The 11,308-nt window shown below is 35.4% G+C and overlaps 3 protein-coding genes across 5 annotated transcripts; 1 reads left to right on the forward strand and 2 right to left on the reverse strand.

Moving 5' to 3' along the window:
• Window positions 1–737: 737 nt before the first annotated feature.
• Window positions 738–4,291, reverse strand: LOC101894136 (DNA-binding protein modulo). Of its 2 annotated transcripts, none has more exons than XM_005176057.4 (4): window positions 4,079–4,291; window positions 3,858–4,016; window positions 1,352–2,116; window positions 738–1,288 (listed from the first exon to the last, which is right to left on the reverse strand). In XM_005176057.4, exons 1-4 carry the CDS (start codon window positions 4,182–4,184, stop codon window positions 1,011–1,013), a joined length of 1,308 nt encoding a protein of 435 aa, XP_005176114.1. In that variant the 5' UTR covers window positions 4,185–4,291; the 3' UTR covers window positions 738–1,010. The 2 variants fall into 2 exon arrangements, with proteins under 2 accessions (XP_005176114.1, XP_011295007.1); XM_011296705.3 differs by having other exon boundaries at window positions 3,858–4,013; window positions 4,079–4,290.
• A 2,868-nt stretch (window positions 4,292–7,159) lies between these two features.
• On the forward strand, window positions 7,160–10,241 carry LOC101896618 (spindle assembly abnormal protein 6 homolog). 2 transcript variants are annotated; one of them, XM_020039079.2, is made up of 5 exons: window positions 7,160–7,421; window positions 7,488–7,847; window positions 8,439–8,737; window positions 8,792–9,373; window positions 10,114–10,241. In XM_020039079.2, exons 1-4 carry the CDS (start codon window positions 7,218–7,220, stop codon window positions 9,366–9,368), a joined length of 1,440 nt encoding a protein of 479 aa, XP_019894638.1. In that variant the 5' UTR covers window positions 7,160–7,217; the 3' UTR covers window positions 9,369–9,373; window positions 10,114–10,241. The 2 variants fall into 2 exon arrangements, with proteins under 2 accessions (XP_019894638.1, XP_005176130.2); XM_005176073.4 differs by having other exon boundaries at window positions 7,164–7,421; window positions 8,792–9,333.
• LOC101893842 (coiled-coil domain-containing protein 12) lies at window positions 10,184–10,890 on the reverse strand. The gene is made up of 2 exons (XM_011296695.3): window positions 10,643–10,890; window positions 10,184–10,586 (listed from the first exon to the last, which is right to left on the reverse strand). Exons 1-2 carry the CDS (start codon window positions 10,780–10,782, stop codon window positions 10,247–10,249), a joined length of 480 nt encoding a protein of 159 aa, XP_011294997.1. The 5' UTR covers window positions 10,783–10,890; the 3' UTR covers window positions 10,184–10,246.
• Window positions 10,891–11,308: the final 418 nt, after the last annotated feature.

Here is an 11,308-nt window from a genome sequence, read left to right on the forward strand (position 1 = left end):
CACGAATGTTTGCCAAAATAATTTATAAAGCAAATGGATAAAAAATATTTGTATAAATAATGACTTAGCACTGTTTTGTTCTTGGTTTAAATAAGCAAAGAGAAATTTGACTGAAAAGAGATATTTCTTCTTGAGCACCGCTGATATAGATGAGCGAATGTGTGTGTTGTCAGAAGGTGAGTATACCTTTATTATACCCCTGATGATGCATTAAATTACATTGGAAATGAATTAAATAGGGTGCTGGCTTTTTGAAATTAACCAGGATTTGAATTCAACAAGTCCTTTGAAGTTTAGTCTGGAACCAAATTAAAGCATTCAGTGTCGAAAAAATCGATCGAAATTAATTTCGAAAAAAATCGATCGAAATTAATTTCTGTATGCTCGTTATTGATTGGTAAAAGTGAAAATGTTGATAGAGGCAACTGGCGTTTAACACTAACATTCAACGTCTAGTCGTTTCTATAGAAATTTACAGGGCTAATACCCGTACAAAAATACACATACCCCTACTAGTTTTACAGTTTCGTACCGTCGTATTTTCTAAATACCCAAGGTCCATACGTCCATCGTTTCCCAATTGTTGCCTTTCCCATTATTCTATTATTCATTTTTACGGTAACGACTAATTTCTGTAACATTCATATAACTACATGTGAACAACGTCGAAGACGTACATCAGGTATTAGATATGGGTAGAATTTAGTCCCTGTATTTGGAAATAAAGATTCTCAAACTTGTCCATGATTTATCCAACGTTTTTATTTTCCATAATAAAAACAATATTATATAGAACTATTGGAGCACAATAGACGTCCATACATTTTGAAGTTAGGTATAAAAAAGTATACCAACTTTATTAATTCTTTGTGTTTTCTTAAAAATAGAGTACATTTTCACCTTCGTTACTTTTGGCGTTGTCGTTCAAAGGAATTAGTTATAAATTGTTACTTTTATTTACTACAAAATTAAGGAAATTTTGTGAACATCGCCAATCGTAATAAGACTGATTATGCCTTTATTCTCTTGCCGCCGAACACACCATTATGTTGCTGGGAAGGGCGTTTTGTACCTTTGTGGCTCTTTGATTTCAAGATAGCCTTTTTTCGGAAGGAGTGTGGTTCCAAGAACAGCATTTGTCCTTTTAGAATTGTTTCGTTCAATAAAAATGACTTACAATAACCATCGGAGTCCTTGAAATGAATAACGGCAAATCCATTTTTCAGAATAACAGCGGATATGTCTCCAGATACCGAAAAATGACTTTTTAGATCTTCCTCCGTTACATCTGAAATAATATATGTGAAAGACTGAGTATTTTCAACATCAAAGCAGTTTTTAAATATCATACCTTTAGCAACATTGCTAACAAATATGGATGTCTTTGGTTTGTCCGGATTATAAGCCTCCATATCTATTGATATTTCCTTAATCTGTTTGCCATTTAATTTGAATGCTTTTTTGACAGCAGTTTCATCTTTAAAGGTTATAAAAGCCAACGTAGTTTTCCTACAGACGACATCCATCGATTCAATTTCCCCACACTTTGCAAATATGGATTCCAGTTTTTCTCCTTCAATACTCTCTAGGTTTTGAGTATTTTTCAACACAATGGTGAGGTTGGGGTCGCGTTTGTTACCTTGGCTGTTGTTATCTGTGCTACTTTCGAGCACACCTATTGTACTTCCGTTTAGAATAGAATTATGTAGTTTCAGAGCTTTTTGAACCATTTCCTTCTCGGTGAATGTTACAAAGGCATATGTTACAGAGTTCTTTAAGACAACTCGTACCTCTTCGATATCACCGCATGAACTAAAGTGTTCCTTGAGCTGATCTTCAGTGGTACCGCGTTTCAAAAATTTAACATAAACACTACGCTCTCGACCGACATTTGCTGTGTCCTTTTGTTTTTTTCCTTTCTTGGATATTTGTTTTTTAGTCACAACAATATTACAACCTTTAACATTCTTCTTGTCTGCGGATAGAGCAGCGGTTGCTGATTTCGAGTTCTTAAACGCAATGTTTGCTGTACAGTCAGCCGGCCCTTCTTGTAAATGCACCGTATCGATTGGTCCGTATTCCGCGAAAATCTCTACCACGTCGATAACTTTTGTTTCTGCAAAATAATGTTTGTTTATTGATTGAATATGTAATAGTATACGCCGCGAAGCGGCTTAACTCTAGTTTAGTAAAAACTCTTCAATTTTTTCGAAAATTTTTTCAGTGGTAGGTATTTTAACCATGATCCCGGGAAACTATTTTTTTCTTGGGGGACGGACCTGGGACCCCAGATTTTTGACCCGTAAGTCCGGGTTCAAGACCCCGACTAGACCCGGATCCACTTACCCGATATGGACAATATGGGTATCGTTGGAAAGCTTATGAAAATACCTATCCAACAAGTGGTCACATGATGGGGTAGGATGTTACGGTTCGGAAGTTATAGTCAAATTATCGATTTTTTGGACCCGGATTTTTTATAAAACCCCCAAAAAGTCAAAAAAGGGTCCATTATGGGGGACAACAAAATTGATGCCAAATTATAGCTGACACTTTTACCTTTCCAAAATGCTACAATTTGTGCCAATACCTTCACTGAGTCCAGAGATATGGGTCTTTCCATCCGCATAACCCGATTCTATCCAGTTCATTAAAACTATGTTTTCAATAAAAAATGGTATATTTTGCGTAAGAATGAAATTAAGAAATCTTTGGTCCGCGTTAGCCGGTGTAGGACATACCCAGAGGAGAAAATCTCAAGCCCCGGCCGAAGGCCGGCTACTTACAAAAAGTATCCGATTTAGAAAACTTTGGTTCGCGTTAGCCGGTGTGGGACATACCCAGAGGAGAAAATCTCAAGCCCCGGCCGAAGGCCGGCTATTTACAAAAAGTGTCAAATTTAGAAAACTTTGGTTCGCGTTAGCCGGTGTGGGACATACCCAGAGGAGAAAATCTCAAGCCCCGGCCGAAGGCCGGCTATATACAAAAAGTGTCAAATTTAGAAAACTTTGGTTCGCGTTAGCCGGTTTAGGACATACCCAGAGGAGAAAATCTCAAACCCCGGCCGAAGGCCGGCTACTTACAAAAGGTATCCAATTTAGAAAACTTTGGTTCGCGTTAGCCGGTGTAGGACATACCTAGAGGAGAAAATCTCAAGCCCCGGCCGAAGGCCGGCTATTTAAAAAAAGTGCCGAAATTATGAACCTTTTGTTCGCGTTAGCCGGTGTCGGACATACCCATAGGTGAAAATCTCAAGACCCGGCCGAAGGCCGGCTATTTACAAAAAGAGCCAAATTTAGAAAACTTTTGTTATTCCGACGACTGCTACGCGAAATAAACACTTTTTTATTAAAAACATCATTTTAATGAACTGGTTAGAATCGGGTTATGCGGATGGAAAGACCCATATCTCTGGACCCGAAAAAGGTATTAGCACAAATTGTAGCATTTTTGAAAGGTAAGAGTGTCAGCTATAATTTGGAAACGATTTTGTTGACCCCCATAATGGGCCCTTTTTTGACTTTTTGGGGGTTTCATAAAAAATCCGGGTCCAAAAAATCGATAATTTGACTATAACTTCCGAACCATGACAACTTACCCCTTCATGTGACCACTTGTTGGATAGGTATTTTCATAAGCTTTCCATCGATACCCATATTGTCTATATCGGGTAAGTGGATCCGGGTCCAGGTGGGGTCTTGATCCCGGACTTTCGGGTCAAAAATCTGGGGTCCTGGGTCCGTCCCCCAAGAAAAAAATAGTTTCCCGGGATAAGGGTAAAAATACCTACCTCTGGAAAAAATTTCGAAAAAATCTAAGAGTTTTTACTAAACTAGAGTTGTTCCCGCGAAGCTTACTTTTGGGCAGTTTGTTTACATGTACAATGCAATCGAGTGGAACATCCTCTGCAACTGTGCCAATGTTTACTTTGGATGGAATAGTTGGTTCATCTTTTCCAATGGGACACTCGGTTGGCTCTTCGTTATCCTCGTCGTCTGAGACACTGCTGCTATCTACTGAATCATGATGTTTCAAGTGAAATTAGAAATAGGTACTTCATTCTTCCAAAAATACATACCAGATTCTTCCTCGTTAACCGACTCTTCATTGTGTAATAATTCCTCTTCCTTTTTATCATTTACTTTGGCAGTCTTTTTTATTAGCTTGTTGTTCTTTTGTTTCATTTTTTAAAAAGTTAAAATCAGTTTCACAGAAAAAAAAAAAAAAAAACAAAGCGCACGCACGTGTCGGCTAGAGAAGCACAAAAATGTAGAGCTGTGTAGCTCAAACGAACTAGTTCAAAAGAATAATTCTGTAAAGGGATGATCGGAACTACATTTGCACTTTCGTTCACCTATGCCCTGTTCCCGAACCTGTACGAATGTAAAACATTTCTGTTGCGATGAACGATATTCTGGCAGGTTATGGAGCAGAGCAAATATTATTCATTCAAATTAATAAAGAATTGTGTCATAAGTTGTTTGCGATTTTCGAAAAAAGCTGATGTTCTGTTGACTTCAGAAGTGAGTCAACAGAACATCAGCTTCCAAAAACCTTTTCTAAATTAATTTTTGTCACTAATTTAAAACAAATAATTCCTTTTGGTTCACTTGTTTCCTAATAGTATGAAAATACGACATAAGTTTTGATTTCATTTCTTAAGCTGCCCTCAGACACACCAACAGTTGGCCCAACTTGTCACTTTTATGCCAGGAACACAATTGGAGCGAACGACGAATTTTTTCGCGGCGTATGTTCGTCGTCAAAAATAAAACACATATGTGTATATGGAAGTGCACACAATCACGGCTCCGGCGAAAATTTCGTCGGTCGCCGCGAACTCAATTAGCTTTATTTCTATTTTATACGCCGGCGACCGGCGAACAAAACAGTACAAGGTGGCCATACTTGTACGAATTTTATGTGTTTTAGTAAATAAAGTTACTTTTTACTTTAAAATGGTCACTCTACTATCTGTTACTCGTATAAAAAAAAACATAATTAATTTGTTTATTTATTTGTGTACTTGCGCCTGAGTGAAGATGGATATCAGTGAATTTATAATAGAGAAGATGGACATAAGTGAAATTATAATAGAGAACGTAAAGAATTATGTGTTCTTGTATAATACATTGTAGTCAACAAATGAGCAAAAAGTAAACAACTTCATCAGCTGTTTTATAATTTCGTCGGTATTGTGTTCCATACGACGAATTTTCGCGGCTCATTTTGTCGCCGCGTAGGGCGAAATTCATCGTTCGCTCCAATTGTGTTCCTAGCACGTACCAACTTTTCATACAACTGTTGTACCAACTTTTCATTTACAAAGTATTTTTGAAGCGTCAACGTGAACTCGGATGCTCTTGCGCTACTTGGAATTGATATAATTTTAGAGGAAGAAGAAGAAAGACAACAACAGAGAAAGAAAAAGCTGAAGAAAAAAATGTGGTCTTGTTTTATTTTATGATTATGTTTCTCTTCTTGCGCTCAGCGCTCAGCTTATGTATGTGCTGCTTCACCAAAGTCAAGACATAAATGAAGAAAACACTGAAGTTGGTACAACTTGCCCTCGCACGCACCAACAGTTGGCCCAACTTACGAAATTATCAAAAATTTTTGATATTTCCAACCAACTTCAACCAACTTTCGAAAAAGTTGTACAACTAGCCCTCAGACGCACTAATAGTTGTACCAACTTGTCACAAGTTGGGTGTGTCTGAGGGCAGCTTTAACATTTTCTGAATATACTTTTGCACTTATTAGATCGAATGGATTTCAATTGCTTATACATAAAATCCAGTGGGTTTTAATGAAATTGACAACTGAAATCCACTTGATTTGTTTTGTCTACACGAAGTTTGATGCGCTTTTGTTTATTTTTCTTAGTTCTTGTCGGATCCCCGTGTTTGTTCTTTTAACGATAATGATTAACATATGTGTAATGTGGCGTTTCCACTACACTTGATTCGGTCTCTATTCGTTGTTTGACCCTTAACTATGGAAGAACGACTTAATTCTCCACACAAAATTTCTCATATTTTTACATTGTTCAAATTATATCACTCTCAGAACAATGATAAAATATGTCCAAAACCTAACAAATGAGAGTATTTATTGGTTTAAAAATGGGTTACGACATTTGAAAATGGAAAAAATTAAATTTTAATCCAAATCGGATACTCCATTCGAGAGTTATCGTGTGGACGGACGGACGAACATCGCTACATCGACACCGAATGTCTCCGAAGAGACCTAAGGTTTTAGACACTTTTTCGATGAGACACGTTTTGGTCGTATCCAATGATATATTTACAAATTTCAATAATTTTTCATTCAACATTTTCAATTCCAAAAAATCATTGTCCCATTGTCGATGCGACTACCTGTATTTTTCTATTATGGTTAGAGCTTTGAATAACTCTGACAAGAAGCGGGCATACTCTTAGCATTGCGATTCAGTAGTTCTGTTATAAAGCATGTTTACGTAAACCATCGTAATGATACAATGGAGTTGACAAATTAAAACGACTGAGGTTTCTGAGTACTTTACAACGTAATCGTTATATTACCTCCATGGTAGAAGAATATAGGTAGACGCGTCGACACAGCTGCTGGGACAATGAACTGTCAAACTAATTTTGGAATTGAAAATGTTGAATGAAAAATTATTTAAATTTGTAAAAATTGTTGAAAACGCGAATTATAATAGCCTCCGAATGACGTAGTATAAGAAAACATGAAAACATATTTGAAAAAAAACATTTAAGTTTTTTTGACATATCTATGCTCCCAAGCGTTGATGCATACCTGTATTCTTCTCCCATGTATTACCTCCTTATCGATTCAATAAAAATACATTTAGACTCATTAAATCGAGTGGATTTCCACTCTGAATTCCATTGTGTATACCTCAAATTAAACCAACTTTTAAATCCAGTGGATGTCAATTATATACAAGGGTATTAAAATTACAAATTCATTCAATTGAATAAGTATAAACTAAATGCTTTAAATGTTCTTAAATGCTGTTCTAGAAAACAACATCTATTTTTATGTATTACAAATCGTGTCGTGTGGAATATCAACGAGAACATGTGATAAAGGAACGATATGGATATATGTAATCGATCTAACTAGTTCCGATAGTTCCTTTAACAGAATAATGCATATGAAGTAGATGGATGCGGAACAACCGGAACGACACATCACTATAAAAAATGTTTCACAATCAAAATCAATATTTGCCGCGCTCGCTGCCTTCTTCAATTGTAGAGGATGATTGTTTTGTCAACGTCAATAATAGCAAACACATCGAATGTATAATACCAACGGCGGAGATAATGGTCACATTTCGTGGCAATACCCAATTCCAAAGGCAATGTTATGTTTATGCGGAAAAAATTGATTTGAAGGAACTCATTGTAAGTTTAATTGGGTTGCACACGGGTGAAGTGATCACAAATACTCTCATGCATTTTTTCCTATAGCAATTACGCTTGACAGAAAAGTGCGATCAGCGGAAAATGTATATTAGCACTGTGGATAGTAACTCTTTCCAGGAACTGAAGCAGGATCAGTCATTGCATGTTAGTTTCTCGGGATTTGTTGAGAATTTGATACATTTACTAAAGGAGTGCCATGCAGGAAACTTAGAGCTGAACCTTCAAGAACCACAAAAGGATAAATGTGCCAGTTCCTCTGTAATGAATAATTGTGGGGATGGTTATCAACTGCAATTCGTTGAGAGAAGATCCTTTAAAAATTTAGTACATCTAAGCTTGCCAACTCGCAAAGCACCGGTTAATGTTGTGCTATTTTATATGAACAATATTTTAGAGGCAATACAGGTAAGACAATTTCCAATGGCACACAAAACCTAGTCAACAAAGAAGTTTTAGTCTCCTCTCCCACTGTCACGTTACTCTTCATGAATTCTTTTTAAGAATTAACAATTTTGTAGTTTCAAAATGATCAGGCTTAATCGCATTGTTGTTGTTTTTTATGACAACTACGTTCATTTGGTACAAGTACTAGTAAAAATGGCTATGTTATGGGATATTCTATCCAGGCGTTGTGCAAAAACAAATGGAAAAGGAAGCTTCTAATTTTACGGCCGTACTTATAAGCATTTCTAAATTATCTTGACTTTTATGCTTTCGTTGATGAACAAAATCAGCATTACATTTTAATTCTTTTTGTCTGTTAAAACAAAACCCTCTTGAAGAAGTTTGACTATTTTGCATTCATATAAATTATGAAAGTTTTCAGTTTTAAGAAACCTCTAATCTGAAGTTTGATATTGGATATTACGTTATCAACCAAAAAACCAGGTTACAACCTATGTCTCGCTCAAAAATCAGTACCAAATGAAATTAAAGTCAGATTTGTTGTCACTGTACATGATTTAACATTGAAGTTTTTTCATATCATATTTGCAGAAAAAATTTATGCATCAGGAAAAGGACAATCAACAGTTGCAAAACGAAATTTTTACTAGAAACCAGAAAATTGAAATTTTAGATACGGAATGTAAAAAACTAAGAGAAACTATCATTGAAAGTGCCCGGAATTTAAATCAACAACATGCTGAGGAAATTCATCAATTACAAGAAAAAATAAGAACGAGCAATGAACATCGACAACAAGAAAACGATAAAAGCCGAAACACAATAAGTGCTCTGCAGAAGCAAATCGACCAAATAGTTCTGGAAAAACAATCAATGCATAATGATAAAGTGTAAGTTGAAAATAAGACATGAATGTATATTTTGCTTTAACTTTTTTTTGGTAGGCAGGAAGAAAAACGCAATGCAATGTTGAATGAAGAACTTTCTGAACTGAAGATTAAATTGTCAAAATTAAAAGAATCAAATGATAAATTACACCAAGAAATTTCCATACTAAAGAACAGTGAACGCAAACATGATATGCACTTGCAAGATTGCAGAAAGGAGGCTAACGATTTAAAGGACGCACTTAAGAAAGTCGAAAAGACCAGAGCTGATTTAATGGCCGAACTAGAAGCCGAAAAGAAAATAAGCCACACTAAAAGACAAGCATTAGAAATCGCCACCGAGGAAATTTCGAAAGCCAATCAGATTATATTAAAGCAAAGCCAAGAACTCAACAAGTTAAAGAAAGTGATTAGTTGGCGGACGGAAGTTGCTTTACAGCAAGAGCAAACCATAACAGCGAAAAATCTTCAAATAAAACAACGAGATGGTCAAATTGATTTTCTCAAGCAAACAGTAGATGCTTTAAGGATAGAACTACCGAAGGAGCTGGACTCAATGAGAAAATATGCCACTGCATTGGATGCCAAGTACTCAGAACGTATGTATATCATATGTAGTTTAGTAAATTGGTAAATTCTGTAAATATTGTATACAATTCAAAATACCACAGCAGAAAAATGCATATTTTAATACAAAATATTCACAAAAAAGTTTACGCTTCATATAAAAAACACCATTACACATAAAAGAGTTGTGTATTTACTAGCATTCGTGAAACCCCCTAAATTTTTTAACATAGCATAGTATGTCTACTACATTACTTATTTGTATCATTGTTTTTGAAAATATTTGGAACACTTGTGCAATTTTGTAGTTTTTCAGCGTTTTTAGATAAAACACAATGAAAAAAAAAACTTTAAGGTGCAGACACCAAAATAACTGTTTCTAAGAAAAATGTTAAATCTGTGTCTATGTAATTACCATTGGCAATATACTGTTGTTGATCGACATGTTTTCGACAACCGATTTGAATATACAATTAATTCTCTGTTCTATAAATTACATTCACATTCCGAGAAAGCGAAAGTAACTTGAAAGCAATATTTTTTTACCTTCCAATGTTTAAAGAATTTTCATTTTCAGTCAATTATACTATTTTTCAGTCCTTTTGATGAATTAGATAGTTGTTGTTGTTGATATGGGAAAACTTGAATTATAGACAAATCAAATGTTTTATATTGAACAATATTTTCGAGAATATTGTAAAACGCTCATAAATATATGGAACCACGTACATTCAACAGACCAACATGTTCTAATCACTTCCTCCTCCAACTTGTACTAAGCAATCTTTAATTTTATTTTCCATCTTTTTCAGAAATCGCTTCAATGCAAACCAAACTGAAACCACTGGAGAGAGACCATAAAAAGACTGGATAAGACTGGTATAATTTCTAGAAAAACATTATTAATAGTTGTTTGTAATAAAAATTAAATTAAATAATACCCTACTAGCCATTTTTACTTCCTACATGGGCTGTTGCTACATTTACGGCCTGGAATATATCTTGGCCTTCCTGGTTACTTTTCAGTCGATCCCTAATTAACTCGGCTATAGCCTTTTGCGTTCTGCGATCCAAACGTTCCAATTTTTTGGCAACATCTCGCTTTAAGTCCCAATCAGGTTTACGAGGTGCCAAATTGTCTATGTCTATATCCTCTACAACAGTGGTGCTACTAATCAAACTCAATTGGTCCTCAACAGCGTCTTCGATATCTCCGGATGGTTGTTGTGGAATAATCTCGCCTAATGTATTTTCATTTTGAGGTTTGTAGCTTCTGAATACCGGCCTAAAATAAATGCAATTTGTCAATCATTCATTTCATTGTTTAATAATCATATATACCTCGACAACTGACCGCCACATTCTCCGCCATTTTTCTGTTCCAACTTCTGGGCCTTTTCTCTAAGAAGTCTAAGTTTCTCCTTCCTTTTCAAAGATTCTTCCACCAATTTTCCTGACCCTGTGTCACTCATTGTGTTCATCAGGGTAAAATTTTACCAAAATTAAATAAAACTTTTCTGGGGTTGGAACTTGTTAAAATAGTTTTTGTTTGCTTTGGTTTACTTACTTTTCGATGATATCAACATCGAAAATCGATTACAAAAAAGTGGACTTTCCTATTTTAACTTTTCAACTCCGAAAATCGAGTGATCGAAAATCGACTCGTTCAATCAAAAAATCAGAACGTGTGGTCATAGCTTAGACTAATAAATGTATAGACAACGGCAAAGACATAAAACTATTGGTCTGTTCCAGAACCTGCAAGAATCTACTAGTTTTGCCAATTTCTCCGATATCATAAAGCGAAAATCGGTTATCGTGGTAAAAACTTTTACATCCTTGCAGTTCTGGAAAAGACCATATATTATATGTCTTTGGTCCCATCTTATTATATTATGTGTCTTTGATGGGACATTTAATTGTAACAATTTGGCCACAGATGTCATTAGTGTATAACTTTATGTTATGTCACGATATCGTGACATAACATAGTGTTAATTTTTGAGT

This window comes from Musca domestica, unplaced genomic scaffold, assembly GCF_030504385.1.
Source record: "Musca domestica strain aabys unplaced genomic scaffold, Musca_domestica.polishedcontigs.V.1.1 33, whole genome shotgun sequence".
In the NCBI taxonomy this organism is placed as follows: Eukaryota; Metazoa; Arthropoda; class Insecta; order Diptera; family Muscidae; genus Musca; species Musca domestica.

Excerpts from the sequence above, each read along its gene's own strand:
- LOC101894136 (XM_005176057.4), bottom strand. The coding sequence starts at position 4,184 with ATGAAACAAAAGAACAACAAGCTAATAAAAAAGACTGCCAAAGTAAAT. Across the intron at positions 4,017-4,078 it reads GGTTAACGAGGAAGAATCTG|TAGATAGCAGCAGTGTCTCA; the intron begins GTATGTATTTTT and ends ATCATGATTCAG. Across the intron at positions 1,289-1,351 it reads TGTTAGCAATGTTGCTAAAG|ATGTAACGGAGGAAGATCTA; the intron begins GTATGATATTTA and ends ATATTATTTCAG.
- LOC101896618 (XM_005176073.4), top strand. The coding sequence starts at position 7,218 with ATGTTTCACAATCAAAATCAATATTTGCCGCGCTCGCTGCCTTCTTCA. Across the intron at positions 7,848-8,438 it reads ATATTTTAGAGGCAATACAG|AAAAAATTTATGCATCAGGA; the intron begins GTAAGACAATTT and ends TCATATTTGCAG. Across the intron at positions 8,738-8,791 it reads TCAATGCATAATGATAAAGT|GCAGGAAGAAAAACGCAATG; the intron begins GTAAGTTGAAAA and ends TTTTTTTGGTAG.
- LOC101893842 (XM_011296695.3), bottom strand. The coding sequence starts at position 10,782 with ATGAACACAATGAGTGACACAGGGTCAGGAAAATTGGTGGAAGAATCT. Across the intron at positions 10,587-10,642 it reads TGTGGCGGTCAGTTGTCGAG|GCCGGTATTCAGAAGCTACA; the intron begins GTATATATGATT and ends CATTTATTTTAG.